The sequence below is a fragment of the Protopterus annectens genome, chromosome 1.part2, assembly GCF_019279795.1.
Source record: "Protopterus annectens isolate FY-2018-M chromosome 1.part2, PAN1.0, whole genome shotgun sequence".
Taxonomy (NCBI): domain Eukaryota; kingdom Metazoa; phylum Chordata; order Ceratodontiformes; family Protopteridae; genus Protopterus; species Protopterus annectens.
This window is the reverse complement of record NC_056727.1, coordinates 232258507-232283141: the sequence shown is the minus strand read 5'-3', so window position 1 is coordinate 232283141 and position 24635 is coordinate 232258507. Positions and strand designations below refer to the sequence as shown.

At 40.8% G+C, this 24635-nt stretch overlaps 1 protein-coding gene across 2 annotated transcripts in view; it reads right to left on the bottom strand.

Annotated features, from left to right (window-relative positions):
* The window catches only part of ACTR2 (actin related protein 2), an 848078-nt gene that overhangs the window by 51213 nt on the left and 772230 nt on the right, over positions 1-24635 (bottom strand). For both annotated transcript variants that reach the window (XM_044055728.1, XM_044055739.1), the window contains one exon: positions 10643-10788. In XM_044055728.1, coding sequence (XP_043911663.1) covers positions 10643-10788 — 146 coding nt within the window. The remainder of the gene's footprint in view (positions 1-10642; positions 10789-24635) is intronic.

The following is a 24635-nucleotide window of genomic DNA, read 5'->3' as shown; positions in this document are numbered from 1 at the left end:
GGGGCTCCCATCCCCCTCCTGATAAGAGGCCTAGGCAAGAGACAGAGTATGAATCTTCTGATCAGGTATCTATTTCCTCTGATTCCTCTTCTGAACAGGATTACTCCATGCTTCCCTATGAGGATTCTGTTGCTGAAGTATCCATTCCTTCAGCCTCTCCTCCTGAGGACTATTCTTTTGGGGAAACGCTGCATACTATGAGGGAGCATTTCCACTGGGAGAGTCAAGTCTATTCTGAGTCTAAGAAAAGGCTCAGAGACTTCCTGCTTCTTCCTCAGCATAGACCCCTTGCCATTCCACTTGTTCTAGACATTGTAGATGATGTATTTCCAGAGTCCTGTCCCCTGACTCTTTACCCCCTGCACCTGCTAAGCCAGACAGATACTACAGGGTCCCGGATTCTCAAATTCCTATATAACCCCCCCCCCCCCCCGGCTGACCCAGAAACTATTTCATTTCTCAGGGTCCCAAGGGGGGTTAAGGCTTCCACTGCAAAAAATCCCTGTCCCTTCTGATAGGGATTCTAGGGCTCTAGACAGATGGGGGAAAAAAGTATTCACATCTGCCTCCCTGGCTGTAAGGGCTGTCAATTTCATATGCTTAAATATCAGCAATATTTAATGTCTCTGCTTAAACAGAAAATGTTGACAAATACTGAGTGTTCAGAGAACAAGGAATTGCAGGATTTATTGCATGCAACTGAACAAGTGGGAAAGCATACTTTGCAATGTGGTTATGATTCACTGGAGGCCTCTTGCAGGGCCGCTGTTACAGGTTCTGTTATTAGTAGGCATGCTTGGTTAAAGGAACAAGGTCTGTCTGATCATGTTAAAGCAATTAGATGCACCATTACAGCATGATACTTTGTTTGGTACTAAAGCAGAAGAGGTGCTGAAAAAAATGGAGGATAAAGCAAAATCCATGCAGACAGTCAAGGATTTCTTACAGGTACAGTCACCCAGGTTTAGCAGGAACTGGCCTTCTAAAAATTGGTCCTTTCCAGTCTCAGACAGACCACAAAGAGGCAGATACAGGCGTCACAGAGGCAGATCTCAGCCCCAAGGCTCATACAGGCCTAAACAATGGGGTGCTCCTACTTCCAAAAGCGGAGAAGACAAATCACAGTCTTACAGGAAACAGTCCCAATGACTTTCCTCTACCAGTTCCAAGCAGTTTTCTTGTGACAGCCCCCTTAGGGGGAAAACTAGCACTTTTTTCATCAAATTGGCAAATGGTTACCCAAGACAAATGGGTTCTGGACATAGTGTCCCAAGGCTACAGGTTCCATTTTCATACACTACCAAGGTCCAAAGGGCATGCCAGACCTGCCACACAATCAATGGGCAGAGGCACAAAAACAAATTACAGCCCTCATGGATATGAGGGCCATTCAGCAAATACCACAACAAGAGCAGGGGCAAGGATTTTACTCCAGACTTTTTCTAGTACCCACGAAGGACAGAACCTGGAGACCAATTCTGGACCTGTCTACACTAAATACGTTTCTGGAAGTTCCAAAATTCAAGATGTTGACTCTTCAGCAGCTACTGCCCATGCTGGGCAAGAGGTCTTGGCTAGTAACTTTGGACCTAAAAGAGGCATACCTGCATGTCCCTATCCGACAATCTTGCAGAAGATACCTGATTCATAGCTGGCTCAATGCATTACCAATTCTCTGCACTGCCCTTTGGCTTATCTACTGCGCCCAGGGTCTTTACAAAATGCCTGGCACCAGTAATTGCGTTTTGCAGACAAAAAGTAATTCAAATATATCCCTACTTGGACGACTGCCTAATTCAAGCAGAGAACAAAGACACTCTTCTAAAGCATCTGGCGTTTGTAAAAAGATTACTAATTGGCCTAGGGTACACAGTAAACAAAAAGAAATCAAAACTAGTGCCCTCTCAAGAGATAATATTCCTTGGTGCAAGCTTAAATACAACTGCCCAGATCGCTTATCTCACGCCAGACAAGCAAAAACAACTGACTACTTACTTCAAGAAATTGGCAACAAAAGTCCACTTATCTGCAAGGAAAATCCTGCAGGCCTTGGGTTTCATGGCATCCTGCATTCTACTAATTCCATATGCCAGACTGCATATGAGGAAACTACAATGGTATCTGAAAAGTGTTTGGTCTCCGCATTGCCACAGCCTGGAGACAATAATTGTACTCATTCCTGCCTACAACAGGAGTTTTGATGATGGGCAGATGCCTGTCACCACAGCAAGGGTCTGCCATTCAGTTTACCCACAGCCAGACAGACACTGACAATGGATGCATCAGATTATGCCTGGGGGGCCCATATGGCAGGAAAATGTATTCAGGGCACATGGCCTGCAAACCAGATGCATCTTCACATCAATCAAAAAGAGATGCTAGCTGTTCAAAATGCCTTGACAGCTTTCAAGGACCTGCTTCATCCAGGACAATTACTGACAAAGACAGACAACACTATGGTCATGTGGTACTTAAGCAGGGAGGTACTCATTCCTACCCCCTCTGCAGACAAGCAATGACCTTATGGGACACAGCATTGGCTTTTCACGTTCACCTGCAAGCACAATTCCTGCCAGGAAAAACAAATACTCTGGCAGACAAACTAAGCAGAAACCTCATGGATCCCCACGAATGGAAACTGGATCCACAAGTCTTCAGGATGATAATAAGGAAATGGGGTTGCCCAGACATAGATCTATTTGTCTCCCCTCACAACTGTTGGTTACAGAGATTTTGCACAAGGATTTGCCACAAGCAATCATGGAAAGTGGATGCCCTATCATTCAGCTGGAAAAATCTAACAGTATATGCTTTTCCCCCACTACCTCTCCTTCCCAGAGTACTCCTAAAGGTCAAGCAAGAGAAGCCAAAAATAATTCTGATTGCACCAGACTGGCCACGCCAGCACTGGTACCCAATCCTAAAGAGCTTGTCTCAAAGGTCCAGCATGGATATTGCCTCAAACTTCTCACTTACTGACCCAACAAAACAATCTGATCCTGCACAGCCAACTCAGGACCTTAAATCTGGCAGCATGGTGGATAATGTAGCCATTCTGAACACTCCCCTTTCAAAAGCTGCTATGGATGTTATCTTGGTGGCCAGGAGGCCCAGTACCAGAAAATCTTATGCAGAGTACACACACTTCTCACATCTCTCACGATCTTTGGACTCCGTCAGACAGTAACATGGTGAAAAGCCGTAATCTATCCACTTAGGGAAAGACCTACAAAAGGATCCACTGCGAAAATTAATTTATAGGTTCATAGGTCTTTACTCGGCCAACGACCACGAGGGTCTTTTTAAGCTTAGCCAGGCATCCCAAATCTCTGACGAGTTCTGATACCCTTGATAAGTGTAAGCACAGGCCTGGAAGATGAACCATTTACAGGTTACCTGTTTGCACCAGAGACATAGGTGCCAAACCAGGGATGAATTTCCAGTTTCCCATCCAATTGTCTAAGTTGCACTTGAGCTGGATTAGGGAGAACTCTGCTTCATATGGATGGGGAGCCTGTTCTATAGACGGGGTAGTCTCTAGGATACATACCTATCTCTCCAGCAGGTCCTATTTATATCACAGACAGGGTTTAAGTCTTTTGAATGGGTAATTATGGTACTGTTTGTTCTGTGGATATGCAGGAGGTCCAACAGAGTGAGGTCTGAAAAATGCCCTTGTATGCCAGGCATAGATCTCTCCTCAAAAGCCTGTAAGAGAAAGAATACAGGGATACGGCCTTGAGGCGGTCTGCATAGGACATATTACTTATGCCCTGTATTCCTTTAGTGAAGAACCTCTGTGGACGTTCCAGTTGTTTGATATGCCTGGTTAGGTACATACCAAAGGGGGCACTGTATTCAATGATAGGTCTGATGAATGCTAAATACAGTGGAACAATGACTTTCTTGGACTTAGATGCCATACCTTTGTTTATAAGTTGCGCAACACAGAATGATTTCCTCGCCACTGTAGACATGTGATGATCAAAGGCTAGATTACTGTGCGTGTCCCCAAGTCCCTGACTACTGGGTCAAATCTAAGGGGTGTGCTGTCAATATGGTAGTCACCAGGGACGGATGACTTCCCAAAGGATATTATTATGCATTTCTTGGCATTTAGTTTTAGTCCATGACTCTGACACCAGTTGTTTGGCTGTGTCAGCCCCTCCTGGAGAACACTTGTGTCCATGTGAGATTCAATGACAGCTCCTAATGTGCAATCATCTGCAAATTTAGTCAGCCAGAGGCCACTGACATTCGCCTTGACTTCAGAGAAGTAAATGCTGAAAAGGAGCAGTCCCAGGTCTGACCCATGAGGGACTACATTTGTGAAAGGCCTCTTTGTAGAGGCGGACTCCCCAATTCTAACTTCCTTTGGAACGTTAAGTAATGCACTGGCAAAGCATATAAAAGAAAAACATAATAAATTAAGTGAATAAGTTAAATAATAAATTTTCAGTTATTGATCAAGTTTATGATTATGTTAGACTCAATGCTGAAGAGGAATTGAATGGAAGAAATATTGGTGGCAAGTGAAATTAAATGCTTGCCTTCTTCCAGGTTTGAATGATAGAGAAAACTTTAAAATTGTTCTGAAGAGGAAAAAGTTAATACACTGAGGCATCGGATCATGCGATAATATGAATGGCATTTAATTCTTGCTGGAATTAGCAACTTAGTCTGATGAAGTTCCAAAGGGAATGAAAGTACTTACCAGCTGCAGTTTGTGATAATGTGTTTCAAGTACATCTATGCCATACACATCCCCCACTCCAAATTAGATCTCTAAGAAATGTCAGCCAAGGCTCCTTTGGTTTATAACTTGTGATACTCCAGAAGAAGTTTCAATGGGAAAGGACTAGGAATGCAAGTCAGTTCAAGCTGCTTCTCATAAGCCAGAGAACCTTTCTAAAGGAGGGACTACTTGATGGTGAAGCAGAACACTTATCTTGATTGAGTTCTGAGACAATGGGCTTTGGATCCTTTGATGCCACACAGGAGTCAGACTCAGAGGAAGAAACACACCTTCTACTACTCACAGATATTTTCCAACTCATAAGGTATCTCACGAATGCAAGAATGTGACCAATGAATGACAGATATCATACAGTGTGTATTAGGGTGCAACAGCACTCCAGCTGAAGGTGGCACATGTGGGACACTGGCCTCATACCCCATTTCCTAGGGATGCATTCCAGCACTTGCTACTGAAGCTCCCATTATACATCAAACGTCATCTTAGCTGAGATCAGAGATGAAGCCTTCCAATTTATGATCATATCCTAGGGACTGCATCTGTGGAAGAGAACAAAACAGAACTGAATGAGAAGCCAGCTATTCAGGGTATGGGAGCACCAGTAAACGTCTTTAGAAAGGCTACATGAATGAGAAAGGCAGAGATGGTTGCCTGACAAAATAAGGAGAGGCACCAAAAGCCACTTCAGCAGACTCCATGTTGAAAACTTTGAGCTTTGAGGAAAGTCCAAATGGAAGTAGACAACTAGAAGTGATTACCACCTAGATCAAACTGGAAGTCTCCTGTGTGGATTCCAAATGATGAAGTGCCAACAAGCATCCATCACATCCAATGACACCACTGGAAGCCATGTGACAGCAAGGCCACAATCATCTGAAGTGTGACCATTTATGACTGAAAGATCCAGATATGCACGCTGAAGTTAGTAAAGTTCAGAGTGAAACAGAAATTATTCAATTCCACTGGGACCAGGAAGAGACTGCAGCAATAGCAAAGTCTCTCCACTACAAAACAAACCGCTTCTATGTCCCCTTTGCCAATTTCAGCTGTTGGGTTTGGGCCTGTCCCAAAAGCTTCAGTGAAACAGACTGATTTACTGTTGCAGTCTTTCTAGAAGAGGACCAGAGCATGGTCAAAGGTGACCATGTTTAGAATCGTCTGGTCCTTTATGATGGACCTCTAAATATTATTAACTCAGAGGACCATTATCCCACCCCTAGGAAACTTCCATGACAAAATCAGTACTGCAGTGGGTCCAGTGAGAGAATCATAACCCTCTGACTTTGTGACAATATACTTTCTTTACATGGGTACAGCACTGATCCAGCTGAATCATTTTCAGCCTGTTCTTTTACAACCAACACTACAAATATCAACACATTAAGCAAAACAATAAAAGAAAACAATGACAACCACAACAAGAACCACAACAACAACCAACTATTTATTAACCAAGTAGGTCCACTAGAGAAAGAGTTCCTTTTCAAGAGCAACCCAGCAGCAATGTCTGGTTAAGTGACTTACTCAAGATCACATAGTGGAAATTGAAGCCAGTGTGATGCCCCACCACTGGACCAGTAATCAAGGAGCCTCAATACTCACTACTGGCAGCAGTGGGGTACGTAAACTGGGAGGATGACAAGCACTCATACAGTATTTCCAGATGCAGCTCTCAGAATCAAGTGCAATTTCTCTTAAGAGCATAAAGAGACCACAGTCAGTCCGGGGCTGGTTTCTCCCTCTTTCTCCAGCTCCCCAGTAAGATTCCCTACTGGCACAGGTATACAGTTGAGTCGTTAGCCAGGGTACCAAGCCAAGTCCTCCAACACTCTTTCTGTCCAACCAGTGCTTTGTGCCCCTGCCCAAGTAGCGGATATGCACACTCTTGGAGATTTGTTTTACACACACACACCCACACCTGGGAAAGGTTGGCACAGGTTTACTAGCTATTTCAACTTTTGTCCACACTATAAGGTAGTTATCACTGCTACCAGAACCCCTTATCAGCTACCTTGAGGCTTTTAACAAAGGGTGTCCAATCTTACTGTGTAATGTTACTATTAATACAAATGGGAGTCTGACCAAGACCAAGGCTATTAAGAGTGGCCCACATAGTGTCACCAAATAAATGCAAGTACTCTCAGAAAGTAAATATCTCTAGACAGATCAGCCACAATGAAAGGTTTAAATATATTTAATAATAAATATTAAAACAACAAGAAAATACTCTGTATATATTTACAGTGACAGAGTTCAAAATCACAGGAAATATTTAAAACAACATTGCAGGACAGTCTCAAGTAAATAAAGAAAACATCTATACTAAAAGCTTTGCTATATTCCTGACTGTATCGAAGAGTTACTATCCCTAGTTAACTTAAGAGCAAGGCAGATGTGGTGAATAGATGATCTCTCACTGTTGTCAGGTCAAAGACAGAATACTGTCTGTCTCTGAGTTCTCAAATTAATATCTCAAACATTACTGATGGGATAACTTGCAGAATGACATTGTTGCTTGTCACCTGACTCCTAGTTCCCAGGCTTAAAACAACCATTGATGGCAGCTGGTAGTCTTTAGCATATACCTGCAAAAACACAGACAAGGACTTTTCCTCAGATCTTTGGCAAATGCTGGAAGTCATAAAACAATAAAAAAAACACTTCCAAGACAATACAGAAAGCTTCACAGCACAGACATTACATCTCCTTGCTGCATTGAAACTGAAAGATATAATCTTTTATTGCATAGCCATAAAGTAATTTAATTTCATCTATTTTTCTAAAATTTACTAGACTGAGGTTAACCTCCTGTATGCCAGTTTCCACTGTTAAAATATATACATTTAAACAGTTATAACAGGGCATGTACATTTCTATTCTATTCCAGTAAGACATGCTGTGATTACATTTTAAGCACAAGCACTTTATAAAATATCTTTTTAACAGACATGTCTGTACAAACCTAGTTTGATGTATACATAACATACACTTCTAATACATTTGTAACACAAGTATCTTATATACATCATGTTGATATTCACAAATGACATAATTATTTACAAAATTCCAGACAGCTGGGCTGGCAGTCACACCCAGTACCACAGGAACTACAACTCATAGGCTTAAAGAAATCAATCTTATAGTCATAAATCTGGCATTTACAATGGACAACGAATGTAAGGACACTAAACAGAAGTTAGCACAGCAGAAAACAATTTAGAATAAAAGGCTTAGCTAGAAAAGCTTAATGACATTTGATTACTGGGAAAGTCTGACAAGGCAGGTGCCCATTTTTAGTGGGGGGTTCAAGGAGAAAAGCTCCAAAGTATTGTAACCACATTTTAAGAATAATAATTTTACAGTATTCAAAAATAATACAAAACATCTACAGTTTAAATAATTACACAAAATTAGAGAATGTGACAACACTGGTTAAAACAGATGTAACTTATACGACAATGATTATTATTTAGACAAAATAAAGTTAATTTAGTATAATTAATTAAATTAATTAATGAAATGGTTCCCATGGTATATAAGGTGCTGTGTGAAACAGAATGGCATCACTTGAAAAAGCTCAGAATTATCTGAGTGAAAGCGCTTGTGTTAGAAGTTTTGTCCATGTTTTTTCAAAATAAAGAACGTTGATTTACACTCATTATTTTCTGTAGCTCTGCTTCCTGGTCTTGGATTCCTGTTATCTGGTCTGCCTGGTACTTTTCGTTTTTAATTTAGTATAATGCAATCAGAGACTTCAATATGAAGAAAAAAAAACAACAGGGTTATGTCATCTTTAGATAGTCAGGGGAGAGGAACTGAAGTTAGGAATTGAGTGAAGAAGGGGAGTAAAGAGGTGTAATGTATAAATCAGTACTTGCTCAAATTCAGGGATACACTACCCTGGAGTTGAGAAAGAACAGACTCAGATTTTGACAACGAAGTAATTCACAGAAGTTTTAAAGGACTGGAGGGAGAGTACTGACCTGATGGATATAGGTAAGATGTTCCTGGCCTTAGCAACATGGTATGAGTACAAACCACGCCCAACAGATTTGATAGTTTTGTGGACAAAGACGTTTTTGGTCACTGTATCATAATGACTTGAGTTGGAACTTGGCTGTGTAAAATGGTATTTAGTGCTGGACAATCAGATGGATGCTGGCTAATTTTATGGGTGGTAAAAAGCTGTGTATATGTTAGTTGATGAGGTGGTTCTAAACCAATTTTGACATCTTACATATATTTATAGAAAGATTAACTGCCTTAATCACCTATTATAACCTGTAATAAAAGGCAGAAATCAGAAGACAAGACACTAAGTTTGAAGTCTACTAATTTATACAATTACAAATGTATATCTCCACAGATGGTACAGTAATCCCTCATTGGAGGATTCCAAGGGATGGGATAACCCCAAGACCTCTTATGCTTTTTTCCCACAAAAACTCAGCAAAGCACTTCTAGAGGAGGGGTACAAAGACCCAAAGGTAGTTTAAGCTGTTACTCACAAGATTAGGGCATCTCTAGAGGAAGGATCATCTGAATGAGATGCAGACTACGGATGTACTCATTAACCTTGCTTGCTTCAGTGACAATAGCCTCAAGACCCTCTGAATCTCCACAGGACTTGGAGTGCAAGTGGGTAACAACCTCCAACTATACATAGCTGTGTGAACTCAAAAGGTGGCTAATGAGAAATGAATTAGGTGGCAATGACTGGGAACCAAAACAGAGTGGTCACTCTCCAAAGCAACGCAAGTTGGGTAGACGCTTGTGTAGTCTTGTCATGGGCGTCACGCAAAACATCTAATAGTGCACTCACTTGAAATTTTGACTCAAACCTCACTTCAAACATCTGACCAATATACATGGCCCCAAGATATTAATCCTTGCATAGGAAGACAAGGATGACCCTTCAAGGCCGAGGCCTGCTGGCCCACATCAGAGGTTGACTCCAAGAACATAGGTTTCTGGTTCCCAAGTAACACCCAATCCATATTCAGGTTAAAAAAACGAGCAAATCTGTGGATTTGACTGGTCACTCATAGGGATTATCCATTCATTCAATTATAGGAGAAAAAGAGTAATTGACTAACTTGTGCAAAGGATGCACCTTCCTATATATGAAGGTTCTCAGCTGTGGTTGATGGGTGGTCAGGGACCAAGCCCTCACTAGACAAGGGAGAGCTCACTACCTATACGGTCAGGGGGTCGGGTGGACAGCTGACTTACCTCACGGAGATTCCAAGTATGAACCTGTCCTCCAAATGCACTTCCCTTATGTTGATATGTCGATTTACAAGTGAGCCTGTGAAGAGGACTCTTTCACAGGTCTCCACGAGAAGAGCTCTTGATCACCATCTTCACAAAAGGACCAATAACGTCTGTCAACATTATTCTCTTTCTAAAGGCAATACAGACAATGCTAGTATGGTCCTTGGCTGGAAACCTGACTGACACTTAAATGAAAATTAGGCATGTGCATGCAGGATTTTACAAGCAACTGCAAAGATTGGGAAATAAATTGTAAGACTGGCAAAAAAATATTGGGGTTAAGGGATAAGCATCCTTAAGAAGCTAGCATATCACATCACATTAAGCAAACAAACTGGGAGCGAGAGCATCCTTGAATGTAGGTTTTGTTAAAATAAATGTCAAATTTTAGTTGATACAGAAGGAATATCCAATTTGGGATCCATCAAGAAAAAGTCCTAGATATTAATACTGGTGAGCATAGGATGCAAGTTAATATACAAATACACATACATTTTCAGTATCAGAGTTATGTGTACACACACACACACACACACACACACACACACACACACACACACACACACACACACACACACACACACACACAAAAAACTGTTTCAGTTTGAATACCTGGTATCAATATCTGCTGCTTGGATTGTGTTAAAGAGTAACTCAGCAACTCCAACTCCTTCAACATTGATTAGATGAGGCTGGAATAATGCCTCAGGTGCTTCAAAACGTTCCCCTCCAACTTTGATAATTCTGCCATCTGGAAGCTGCACAGTGACAAAACACTTAGTCAGTGGTTTACATTCATACCTGCATCTTTTTGCACACCTCTAAGACTTGATACACCCCTGATTTATATAAGTAGCTTATACTGGTGCTATTTAATTCATTGCTCAGGCAGAAATACAATCTCTAACATGCAGATAGTACAGACATTTCTGATTTTTCTGGCACTACACTCATTTTAACCACTGCTTCTCCTGCAGAAAATGAAATGCACAGACATATTAAATATTATTGCTCAAAACATTTTAGATAAACATAAACAGAGCATAGAAAAGTGGACAGTAATAACTAAATCCCTTTCTTGTGCAATGATTGTTTATGTCTGATGAGAACAGGAATGTATGAGAAGTGAACAAAAATGGCAGTCAGCATGTAGGGATGAATAGATGAATACTGTTTTTATATGACAATGCTCTGTTGCTTCCATACTAAGGAATATATATTGGAGAGTTACACATTGAAGGACAAAGTGACACATCAAAGGCCAGAGCTACATACTTTTAGTCCAGGGCAACTGCAAAAGTGCAAGGCCCATCTGAGCAGCAATAAGATTAGAAGCTGAAGAGAGTCCGTATGCAAGTATTAGTATGCAAGAGAGACAAAAGCAAATGCATTGAGATGTTGGAAATAGAACTGAGGGTAGATAGCTGGGATTCCACATTTTTCTGGATATCCACTGGAAAATTACCCAAGCGAGAACTGGTAAGCTCTTTTATCAATTCTCTCTCTGGAAGCATGTGACATCAGCCAGGTAGTGCAGCACTCTAATGGAAAAAGTAACTGAAGCGCAAGTCCATTTTCCAAATCTGTTCAATGCCCTAGATTCCCTAATAGGGTGATGAACATACATACTCTCTTCGGAGAGCACCATTTTAGTGGCTACCACTATGACCACAGCATCTACCTGTGGACATTCACTCGTGTGTCCTTTCTTATGGATTGTGGTTGGGGAATCTTAGATGATGGGTCCGAATCAGACTGGGAGTTCAGAACAAGCACTTCTCTGAGACTTTTGTATGCTGACTGTCCATGTCGATGTGGAGTTCAATGAAGAAAAAAAAAAAATTCGGGATGGATCAGAGCCTGAAAAAGAGGCACCCCTTCTCTAGTACTATGTACCCTCTGAAAAGCTTTGAATGCGGAGCCAGAAATCGAAAACTATGAGGACTCTTGAAGAGCCATGTCAGAGGGACCACCACTGATGCTGACCCATCCAGATCCAGAGCAGACATTGGAGCTGAGCTCCTGACAGCCAATGCTCCGAGAGGCAGAGAAGGATATGAAAGTTTTGAAATCTAGCTATCCTCCAGCGCTCCAACTCAGATTTTCTTCCCAAATCCAAAAGGTTAGAGTTGAAAGAGAGTAGGTTAAAGTTGGAGTTAAAGTAGTATGCATATTGGTGCCAACATAGATACTCTGGGTATGTTCAGATTCATGGGCTGTGGATCCGAGAATTGGGACACAGAGTTCCTGACAGAAGGGGTCATGAGACAGTTTTTCAGGCTGATCTGCAGAGACAACACCAGGATGATCCCTAACAATCTGCTGTTGAAGAAATCTCCACATCATCCTATAGACACTGGCTTCAGTAAGGCCCCTCGAAGAAAGGGCAGACTTCAATGAAGAGGCTACCAAGAAAGCCCTCAATGTGGTTTTTTCCTGCAAGATAAGAGAATGCAGCCATGGACTAATCAGATCCTGGGAGAAAAGTAATGTAGATAAAGGAGAATGGATCTGACCTGCCTTAGGATCTGATGACCACCACTTTTGGTGCTGGACCTGTGAGAACTGTTGGATCGGGTGACTATTTACATTGTTTCTCAACACTCTACAGGAGTTTTGCTTCCCTGAGATTTTTGCCCTCTATGCCCTTTTCCATTTGAATGGACTTTTCAACCAGATGCAGATAAAAAAAGTCTATCCTTGTTGAAAAGGTAATGAACCTTTTAAAATCAATTTGTCCGTACGACTTTGTAGGGCCTTATGTCAAAGAAGTAGGCACAGGCCTTGCAATTAGTGCCCAGGTGGGCTGTCCCCAGACAACAAACACAAAATGGTGTGGAGGTCCTGTGGGAGTATTTGGTGGCCACACTTGGAGCACTTTCTGAAGCTCTTCTCAGACATGCTAAAAACAAAAAGGCAACTCCACAAGATGAGACAGGTCTACTTGCTACAATTTTTTTTAAAGCCCAGAAACAGAATGACTGAAGGATATGACCCAAAGACATATCCACTAAACAATAAGATTCAACTATACAAGGAAATTTTTTTTCTCATCATCTTTTTTACAATCTATAAATAAGGGGAGGGAAAGGTAAAGAAGTTAAAGAAAGTGAGAACATTTTTATTGACTTATCACTCAGAAGCAAAGTTCGGAGCTCCCTGGGTTGCACAACAGTTCAAATCAGGCTGCTAATGGTATTTCAGGTATTCAGGGAGAGGCAGAGAGGGAATATAGGTAGTGGAGGAGTCAGTGCCCTGGATCCATGTGTTTGGAAGTGCAGAAACCAGATCAGAGTCAGATCCAATACCCATCTACCCATTTGCTGAATCAGACAAAAAAGGACAACATTGGGTCTACCCTTAAAGCCAAAGGAGGAGGGGGGGGCAAGCCTTACCGTTTTTATTTACTTATGTTTTAACATTTGATTACTGGGAAAGTGCAACTGGGTAGAAGCCCATTTTAAGTGGAGGCCTGAGGAGGAAAGCTCCAAATTATTACAAAATCATTTTAAGAACGATAATTTTACAGTCTTCAAAAATACAAAATGCATCTATAGTTTAAACAACTATGACAAATTAGACATAATGTGAAAACATTGGTTAAGAATATATACAACTTATGTGACCATGATTAAATATTTAGAGAAATTTTAGCTGGTCTGGAGAAATTAATGACATGTTAGTACACTAAAAACAGGAGCTGCAATATGAAGCGAGAGAAAAAGCAGGGTTATAGCATAACAAGATAGAGATAAAATGACTGAAGTAAGGGAGTGAGTGAAAAGGTATGACGTACTTGTTCATATTTTGCAATATAGTTCATCCTGGGGTTGAGCAAGAACACAGCCAGATATTTGGCTAGGAAGTCTTTCAGAATGGTTTTAAAGGATTGGGAGGGAGGGTTTTGACCTGATGGATACAGGTAAGGAGGTCCACACCTTAGCCACATGGTATGAGTACAGATCATGCCCAGCAGATTTGAAAGGTTTGTGGACACAGAGGAGCTTTAGATCACTGGAACATAATGACTGTCCATGACTTTTTCTTTTAAGTCTATTTATGGACCTTTTTACATATTGTTTTAGTTTGTTACCCTAATGTTTATTGATATCAGTTGGGTATGACAACCGTGTTTCCAAAAGTCAAGCATTCCTCTTATGTTATAGTGATGATGCCATAAGAAGGCAGAAACATGCATGTCCACAGCTACAGGGTTTGGCTTTATTGGCCTGAAATTGTCCATAAATAGACTTAAAAGTAAAGGAAAAAAAAGTCATGGATCTTCAGGATTGCCATTTAGCTGAAACACCTTATATCCTTAAAGGGTAATTTGCATATATCCCATGTTGTCTCTGATACAAGAGGTTTAAGGTATCACACAGTGGAAAGTCTAGCTTTGCTAGATTTTTCTTTTTGTGTTTTTTAATAAAATGCTTACTTGATACGAAAGACTAAAAGAGGCATTACAGGGGCACCAACCACATTATTAAGCAAGCGGAAAGCACAAAAAGTGTAATGAGAGGAAATATTTAAAATAAAACTATCTGATGAAATGATGAATAGTATTTGCATGTTCCAAGTTTCATGACTATTTATGGTCGAGCTATTCAGACATACTGACCATCAACCTCTAGTTAATATTCTAAAGATGCCTATGCATTCTGTTCCAATGAGATTAGAGAATGATGCTCAAATTGCAGAAGTACAATTTTAAAATGGTCTACACAAAGGGCAAATTGCTCTATTTGATACCTTATCCAGATTGCCCAGAAATACAACAGAAAAGCTTGATGCAGAGAACTGTGACTTTGATGTGGTCAGTGCGTACTTTTTCCACCACTACACTTGACAAGTTAAGAGATCACACTCAGACTGATCCAATTTTGCCAAACCTCAATCACTACATTAATGCTGGATGTCCATCAAAGCAATCTAGTGTACTACCTGAAGTGCAAATGTATTTTCTTTACACAGATGAATTGTTGATGGAAGATGGCATTATTTTCAAAGGTCCTAAAATTGTTGTTCCTGCTTCCTTACAAGAATATATCAAGATTTTGCATTGTGGTCACCTAGCATCCACATCCACTAAGAGAAGACCAAGAGAATCAGTATTCTGGCCTTAATTAACAAAAGACATTGATAGAGTTCTTTCTTCTTGTTCACTATGCAACAGTACTAGACCGCATTTGTAAAGAGAACCACTTCAGCTAAGTTCAGTTCCTGAACTGCCTTGGTCTACTGTAGCAACGGATATCTTTGAGTGGAACAATTAATACTATTTGGTTTTGGTAGACTCTTATTCAAATTGGTTTGAAACTGATCTATTACCTAACCTCACCTCCACTACTGTTACTACCAAGTTGAAACGTCACTTCTTAGTTCATGGTAGTCCACACAAACTTTTTTCTGACAATGGTACTCTATTTACTAGCCAGTTGTTTCAGAAATTTGTAAGAGAATGGAACTTTGTACATGTCACTACTAGTCCTGAATATCCTCAGTCTAATGGTCTAGCTGAATGTGTAGTGCAAAGCAATTGCCTGTAAGGTCAAAGTGTGACAATACCGATGTGTTCTTAAAGTTGCTGAATCTCAGGAACCTACCCCGTGATGATATTCTTGCCTCAACTGCTCAAAGATTACTTTCCAGGCAAACTAGAACTATGCTACCCATTACTTCTAGTTTATTGCAGCCTAAACCTAAGAACAATAAAACCATCAAGGCTCAATTGTTGAAGAAGGGTAATATCCAGAAATCCAGTTACGACAGACTGAGCAGATTACTTCATCTGTTGAGGGAAGGAGAGATGGTACGAATCCAGACAACAAAAGGTTTTGATCAAATAGGACAGATTACAGGTATCTGTGCCAGAGATCTTACCGGATAGACTCCAAAGGTGTTGAGTATAGGAGAAACTGTAGACATCATCTTCCTGTACCAGAATCATCACCACCATCACAAGACTGCCTCTGTGATGTAGATTCTAAATCTAAGAGTGAATCAGACACTGTTCCCATTCCAGAATGTGTTCAAAGTTCTGATTCCATTCCAGGAAATGATTTGAACGTTCCACAGGTCAACCATTTTGCACAGACCGTTCCAGTTGCTAAATCTCATTCACAGTTTTATGTCACACGATATGGGTGAGTATCAAAGCCTAGTGTGAAGTACGCAGCAATGTGGACTTGATTGTATATATATCTGTATATTTAGTATTGTAAAATGCATGATAAAGAATTACCTGCGATTTCTGCGTGCCTCATAACGTTATACCATCTATTTTTCAAAGAGGGAGGATGTAGATCAGAGTGCAAGTGGTGTGTGCGCTATATCTTAAAAGCATGTCAAGGCTATACATGCATATATAAATTCCAGCCATGTGCAATCTCTAGTGCCATTTTGAAAGAGAAGCCAGGGAGACAGCATGCAAGATCGCAGTTGTTAATTTGTATACAAGTTACTTAAGTTGAAGTCAGTAATATTCTATAGTGATGCATTTGTATAAAATAAAGCTGCCTGAACAGAACCCATGAAGACTCTTCGACTGTGCCCTAGATAGAAGAGCGACAGTGTCCTTCAGATCTACTGACACTAAGAAAGCTTGGGGGAGATTTCAGTTTATTTCCAATTTGATCAATCCCTTTTCTAAAGCTCTCATTTCCAGTTCTTTTATTTTTTTATGATATTCAATACCTCAAATACAGTTGGTGTACACCGATTTCCAGTTTCTAGTAATTGCTTTTTTGTCAGCCAATTAAACTTAAGGCCTTACTACATCTAGGCAATTCAGATTCTGTATCCCAACTCAAAAGAATAATTTCCTTACTTACAGCTATTTGCTCACACAATACTTCTGAGAGTACTTTGTACGGAATTTTTTAAATCTGCTAACTCATACTCCCAAAACATTGGTTCCCAGGTACCTCCTTCTCCATCACACCTCCAACATTTGCTATATAACTGAGGAAAAATTATTTGAAGTCTGCCTGGGGTACAAAAATACCTATGTATACACTTCCAAGCAAGGATCCTATATCTTCTGGACAATTCCAAGCAAAGATCCTATACTTTCTGGACTTTGTTGCATATGTGGGAGTTATACACCTCTTCCCATTGTTATCTTGTAAATTGCTTTGGTAGTCTTATCATCCCAGTCTCTTCCAACCTCTTATGGTTGATTCATGTAGTTATCATGCAATATTTTATTAGCCCTAATAATTATTCCTTTTTTAACAGCTACTTCTGTTGTAGTCATGTAGAAACTCTACCAGAGCAGGTTTTTCCTATTCCTTTCTCTTTGCCTGTACTCTGCAAGCCATGGGAGGGGAAGGCAGTTTGTAGCCTGCAATCCAAACATCTTCTTGATCTCATCCCACTCTTATTACCCTTACTGTCAGAAGTTATTTGCTCACAATATTTTGGTTCCTTTGCCATATTTTTCCAGTAGATTCCAGTCCCCCCTTGCCTATTTTCTGTGCCCCTACTTGCAGTCATCCTTAATGGCAAAATCTCCTTTCTCGAATCTCATATTGGGTTAGATCTTGGAATACTTTCTGGTACTTTATGAATACAACACACTGCATGGTTATTATTCTCAAGGATCTGCATCCACAATACCACTCTATTTCTTGAACTTCTCTCTTGCTTTATCATCTCTTTCCACTTTGAATTATAACCTTTTGCTTGTGTTATTTATATCAGCCTTAACCATGTAGCTCTAAAATATCCCTTTAAATAAAGGTAACCTAAACCACCTTGTTCTATTGGAAGGATCACGTTATCCCACTTAACTCTTGCCCACTCTCCTTCCCAGATAAATTCTTAATTATTGTCCACAACTTCTCAGGCTGATAAAAGTATGCCTGGCCCTTATAGAAGACTAAAGGAACTAAAACATTTTCACTGTTGGCATCTTACTACCCACATCCATAAAAAAGAGTTTACAGTTTCTCAGTTTTTGTTTTATCTTTTTAGTCTCTCTCCACATATTCTTAGCCGACGTAACAGAAGCCTTTTTAATCCATACTCCTAAATACTTCATCTTATGTCCCCATAAATGAGTACTGCTGAACCAACTTGTCTGTGGGTACATAATTTACGGCTATAGCTGATAAGAAGCTGTCTCAATGTTTCACAACACAGAGATGTCCTTTTCTAGATTTATCAGGTACAAAATAGTATCATCTGCAGATAAAGTTGCCAATGGCTCTAAAGATGAAGCAAACAACAAGAGGGAAAGAGGACATCCCTATCTGGTTCCTCTGTTTAAATACAGCTTTTCTGAGAGGAATCATCCCACTTTAATTCTTGCATCGGATCTTTCTAACTAACCTTATTATTGTATCAGGGAATGCAAATGCTTCCAGTGCTCTACTCAAAATCTCAAACTGTTTTCTCTGCAAGACCCATCAACAATAAAGGCATATTCTTACATTATGTTTCCCTCTGGATTTTCATTATGTTAATGTTGTCAAATGTTTGCCTCCCCTCCACAAAACCACACTGATCCATATCTGTCAATTTTGGCAACACCTTTGCCATTCCTTTAGCTAGTATAGACATAAACACTTCAAATTTATGGCTTAAAATTGAAATGGGTCTATATGAAGCTGGGTCTGAAGGGTCTCTGCCATATTTAGGTAACACAGCCAGCACAGCTTTCTTCCAAGATGTTGGTGCTTCCCCTCCTTTTAAAATACTGTTAAACAAAATCTTGCAAATCTTTAACACTTTCTTCCCTCAAACTTCCACAGGAATATCATCAGTCCCTGGAGATATTTCCTGAAGACTGATTATACATCATTGTTTTTACTTCAGCACCTCCTATCTTAACTTTTAGTTGTTCAGCCTATCTGCCTCTAACCTTGGCATAAGAAAGTCTTCCACAAATATTTCCATTTGTTCTCTTTCTTGATTTCCCCCATTTCTCCGGTTAATACAAATTTTCATAATGTTTCCAGAAAATCTCTAAAACTTCTACAGGATCTTGGGTTATTTTTCTTGTTACACGTTCCCAAAGTTTGGCAACAACCCTTTCAACATTCTGTTGCTGAAGTCATTTTGCTAAAACTTTTTGTAATCTGGAATGATCAAAAATAGTTGCTTAAATACAATTATTCTAAACCTCATGCATATTATCCAAACACTCCCTTATTTTCTCTTTTGCACTCTGCAATTGCTTCTCCTCTTGTTCTGAGATTCACTTTATTCTGCAATATTTTAATGTTTGTTAGCCCCTCCAACTAATTTCTATTACTTAACCATATTTATTTCTCTTTTATTTTAACCCTATTTTTAAAGTCCATTTTCATTTTATCCCAGTCATTGGTTATAACTCATGAAGATATTTCTAATTTCCCTAATAACTTCTGAATAACTTCCACTGCTCTTTTTAACAGGTAGGTGGAAAAGCACCAGTGTCTTATTTTTACTTTAATATCCAGCATTTTTATCTTAGTTTTTATTGGTGCATGATCAGAAATGGTTATTGAATGTGTGTGAAAGCTTTCAATTAAATGGATATATTCCTGTGAAATATAATTGCTATCTAGTCTAACCCAGTTAGTGTACCTTGGAGAATATGTAAATTCCGCCAGAGTTCCTACTACTGAATTCACATCTTCCATATCAAAGTTTCATAAATTTCTTCAGAAATGTACTCTCTTTTGTTGTATTGTCATTTCTAGGTCCTCTGATACATAATCACTATTGCAAATCAAATTCCAACCCCCACCTATAAATAATATTCCCTGCTGAAAGCTGATTACTTTCCTCAATATTGTCTTAAACACCATAATAGCAGTTTTCAGTGGATCATAAGAAGTTACTAGGCTATAGGCCCCGAGGCCTTTACAAACCTAGCCAAGAATATAGCCCAAGTAATACTCTTCCCTTGCCAACAGCTCCTAACTACCACAAACCTACGATGGTTAGTCTTTCCTCATCTATCACTACTGGAGCCCTTCTAGCAATTAGTATAATTACTCCCCTTTTCCTCTGTCCCAGATATTCTGCTGAACATCCATTCTGAAATCCTCTCTCTGTTAAATTCATATGCTCATTTCTTTCAAATGTGTCTCCTGCAGCATTGCTATTTGCACTTCTGCATTTCTTAAATATAATTCAATACTCTTTCCTTTTTATCTCTACCTGTATGGCCATTCATGTTCCAGGATAATATGAACATCACAGCCATCATGATAAAAAGCTACTGATCCCACCTAACATATATGATGTTTTTTTTTAATGTGTATTTCCAACTTTTGCAGTACATGCATATACTAATGTTTAGCAGGTTGATCGTTTGTACAGTTCCCTTTATATCTCCATTTGAACCTGTCACATTCGTCAAATTTGCATTCTATTCATCTGCTTTTACTGTATTTGTGTTTCTTCCTACTTTATTAGTAGGGGCATTGACTACAACTCCGATCTGAGATATATAACAATAAGTATCCTTTTCTGTGCATTTAAAGAGTTTTTTTTTTATTGTATCTGGTTTATTTTCTGAAAAAAAAATACTTGTTTCCCGCCTTTCTAAGCTATAATCCAGTTTTCAGGTTAAGTCCTGAATTCAGGGCTGTGTTACAAATCTCTGTGTTTGCCCATACCTTACTTGGATGGAAGGAAGTTTCCCTGTTCACCTGTGAGAGAGGGGGAGCTTTGAGCAGCATATCTGTCCCTGGAGGAGTGGTTTCAGCCCAGAAATTTGTAGTTTATTGGCCATTTTGGGCTAATTTCTATCTCTTTCATTTCCCTGCTATAAATACCACATTTGCCCGGTTTTGCAGGCCAGGCAGCACTGGTTAGCTAGGGTTATAACTATTCCCGGCTCCACAAAGTCTCCTCTTCAATTTTTCCCTTGGAACTAGACAAACTTTTAACTTAAGCACTCGAGCCAATCATTTCTCAGCCCGGCACTTGCTCAAAACTCACAGCAAGCACGTATAAACCCTAGCACTAGACCCTCCTATACTTTACAGAAGGACAAGGCTTTCTATTCACCCTTACCAGCCACTCAGTAAAACAGTTCACTGCACCTATCCAGGCATGTCCAAAGGGCAGTTTCAGGTGCACTCTCCAGTCCAACTGGTGAATCTGGGCATTTTGAGGCAATATTACAACTGCCTCATGTACACAGACAACCCCCTCCTCCTACCACCAAACACTAATACATGTGAGAGATGCAATTATACAGCCAAACTGGAGGCTAAGCTCTCTCAACCCAAGGCTGGATCAGACAGTCAAGAGGAGAAGGGAAAGCTTGCATCACACCACCAGTCTCACATAGACTCATTAAACCAGCACCGGCAAAAAACACACATAAATACACAAAAACATACTCAGAGACTCTAAATAAAAATCTGCAAAAGCAACAGAGACCTCCAAAGCAGACATCCAAGCAATCTCCATCCCCCAACACAAATCATGAAACACATACTTTACAAAACCAGTGTGCCATGCAAACACAGCCCTTAAGATAAAACATACCCAACAGACTAGCAATAGGTGACTCTATAGTCAGGCACACTGATGTCCCACTCACTAGGCTGAATAAGGAGACAGTTACTGTTAGCTGCCTGTCGGGTGCCAGGACCCACCACATAACACAAGCACTCAGGTCACTCCAGAACAAGTACAAATATGACTCTGTCATTGTCCATGTTGGTGTGAATGACCTGAGCCGTACCTCCCTGGACTACATGAAAAGAGACATGGAAGAGCTCTTGGATCTTGTATCCCAGGCCGGTATGACCCTGACCCCGAGTAGCATTCTGCCCTCGCCAAGAATGATACCACAGTATGAAGAAAAAAATTATCAATTTCAACAATTGGCTATGTTGCTGGTGTCATTTAAAGGGGTCCAGTGTCTGTCTGCTTCAGTAGAGACGGCTTGTACCGTTCACCTTAGGCTTTCAAATATTGGCCAAGGCTCTTGCCACCCCCATAGTGCCTTTTTTACGTAAGGCTCAAAAGACAAACCCACCGCCATAAATAGCACAAGTAACAAAAAACGGAGGGTAATGCTACTCAATGCCAGAAGTCTAAACCTCAAAATGAAGTCTAAACCTCAAAATGAACGCACTCAAGGCACTCCTCAGTATGGAGGAAATCGATATATGTGCAGTAACAGAAACCTGGTTTAAGGCTCCAGAGAGCAGCCCAGCACTACCAGGCTACAACTCATACCATACATTTCAGCCACAGAACCCGGACCGAAATACAAAAGGCGGGGGTGTATCCATATTCATCAAGTATACCCACACCTCTAGGTTAGTGGCACAGCACGATGCTTCAGTGATCATCCACATACAACTAACAATGAGCAAAACTGCAATTCAAATTGTAGCTTGCTACAAATCACCAACCATGTCCCAGGGCCCCCATTCCGCATTTCTGGAAACACTGGGAAATATAAAGGTCCTACCAAACACCCTAATATTGGGTGATTTCAATTACCCAAACATTAATTGGGAGAAGTACTCAAGTACTAACTCCCTTGGCCCAACATTTCCTAGAATTTATAAACTCAAATGCCCTGGATCAACTGGTCAACACTCCCACCAGAGGTGACAACATATTGGACCTGGTCATCACCAACATGGGCGACTGGTGCTCCACACCAGAGGTCAACCCCTCGCTGGTTAGATCTGACCATAAACAAATCACTTTGGATATCTGCATTCTGCCCCCACTCCCCAGACAAGGAAACCACCGTGAAAAACTTTTCAAAAGCAAACTTCACGTTACTTAAGACCGAGGTGGAAAGTTTCAAAGCCCCCATGCTAAAGGATAACATTGTCTAAGCTGCAAAATCCTTTACTAATGCATGCTACAGCCACCTACAAGAATGCAAGGATCATGCTATCCCAAGCAAAACCAAGACTCACTCCTCCAAGAAAAGGAAACCAGTCTGGTGGACTCCTGCCATAAACAAGCTATACAATAGGAGGAGGAAACTAGTACAGAAGAGAGTAAAATCCCAAGAAGGGAAGACATCACTGATCAGTATCAGCAAGAAACTAAGATCTCTCATAAAATCATCCAAAGCGAGTTTTGAAAGAAAAATTGCCAAGGACTCCAAAGATAACCAGAAAGCATTCTTTAGCTAGGTAGAGAATCTAAGTGGCAATGCTCAGCTCTGCTCGGAGTTAGTGTAGAATGGTACAAAATACACTGAACCGACCAATATTGCCAACATCCTGGCAGACTGGTTCAGAGCAAACTTTACCCTTCTCACCCCAAAAGGGCCCATAACCACACCAGAAGAATGTAGAGCTCCTGAAATCACAGACACTCAGGTTAAAAAACAGCCCTCTCCAAAGCCAAAAACACAGCATCAATGGGACCGGACGGTGTCCCAGGCTTCATCCTACACGAGCTCAAAGATGAACTAACTCCTCACCTAAACACACTGTTCAAAGTCAGCCTCTCTATAGGTTACATACCCATAGAGTGGAGCACAGCAACGGTTATTCCGCTCCACAAAGGTGGGGCCACAACAGACCCTGGGAACTCTCACCCTATACTCCTGACTAGCTTGGTCTGCAAGGCTATGGAGCGCATCATCATGGAACTCATTAACAGAGACATTGGGGACCTCCAAACACTGGACCCAACCCAGTTTGGCTTTAAGGGCAGATCATGGCCTCCTAATCCTGGTGGATGTCTTTGAGACAGTTACCAAGGCTATAGATGAGGGAAAGGTGGTACACACAGCCTACCTAGACCTCGCAAAGGCCTTCAACACCATTCCCCATTACGGTATTATAGACAAGCTCACCAGCCTGAACATAAACCCCTACGTCACAAGATGGGTTGCCAACTGGCTCACGGACAGAACCCACATGGTAAGAGTTGCGGGAGCTAGGTCTGACTCTAAACCGGTTACAAGTGGCATTCCCCAGGGCTCAGTCCGAAAACCCCTCCTGTTCGACATATACTTCTCAGAGGTACAGGCAAGCACAGGAGGACTATGGCTGACCAGGTTTGCAGATGACTGCAAACTAGGGGCTATAATGAACTCTCCGGCTGACACAGACATCCTCCAAAAGGGTCTCACTGAGACAGATACTTGATGTCAAAATCATGACCTCAAGCTAAATGCCAAAAAGTGCATAGTCATCCCCTTTGGAAAAAACAAAGTACCCACAAACTATCACATAGGTGGTCGTCCCCTAAATACGGAAGTAATATGGGATCTGGGGACCCAAGCAGATAGTAAACTCTCTTTTGATAATCACATAGCTAAAGTGGTTAGAAAATCCTTCTACGTGGCCCACCTCATCACGAAAGGGTTCGCATCCAGATCAAAAGAGGTCATTGTGCCCCTCTACTCATTGGTCATCAGACCCATTATAGAGTACAACACCCCATTTGTGATGTAACTTACAAGACACCTGCAACAGCTGGAAAGATGACAGAAGTACCTTACCAAGAGAATCACTTGTCTCAGACAGATGCCCTATGCAGCTCGAATGAAGAAACTCCAGCTGTACTCGGTTGCATACCGCTTACTCAGAGGTGATCTCTACCTGACATACAAGGCCATGTCCAACCCAGAACTGATGGACATGTTCCACCTAAAGAAAAGCTTATCCCC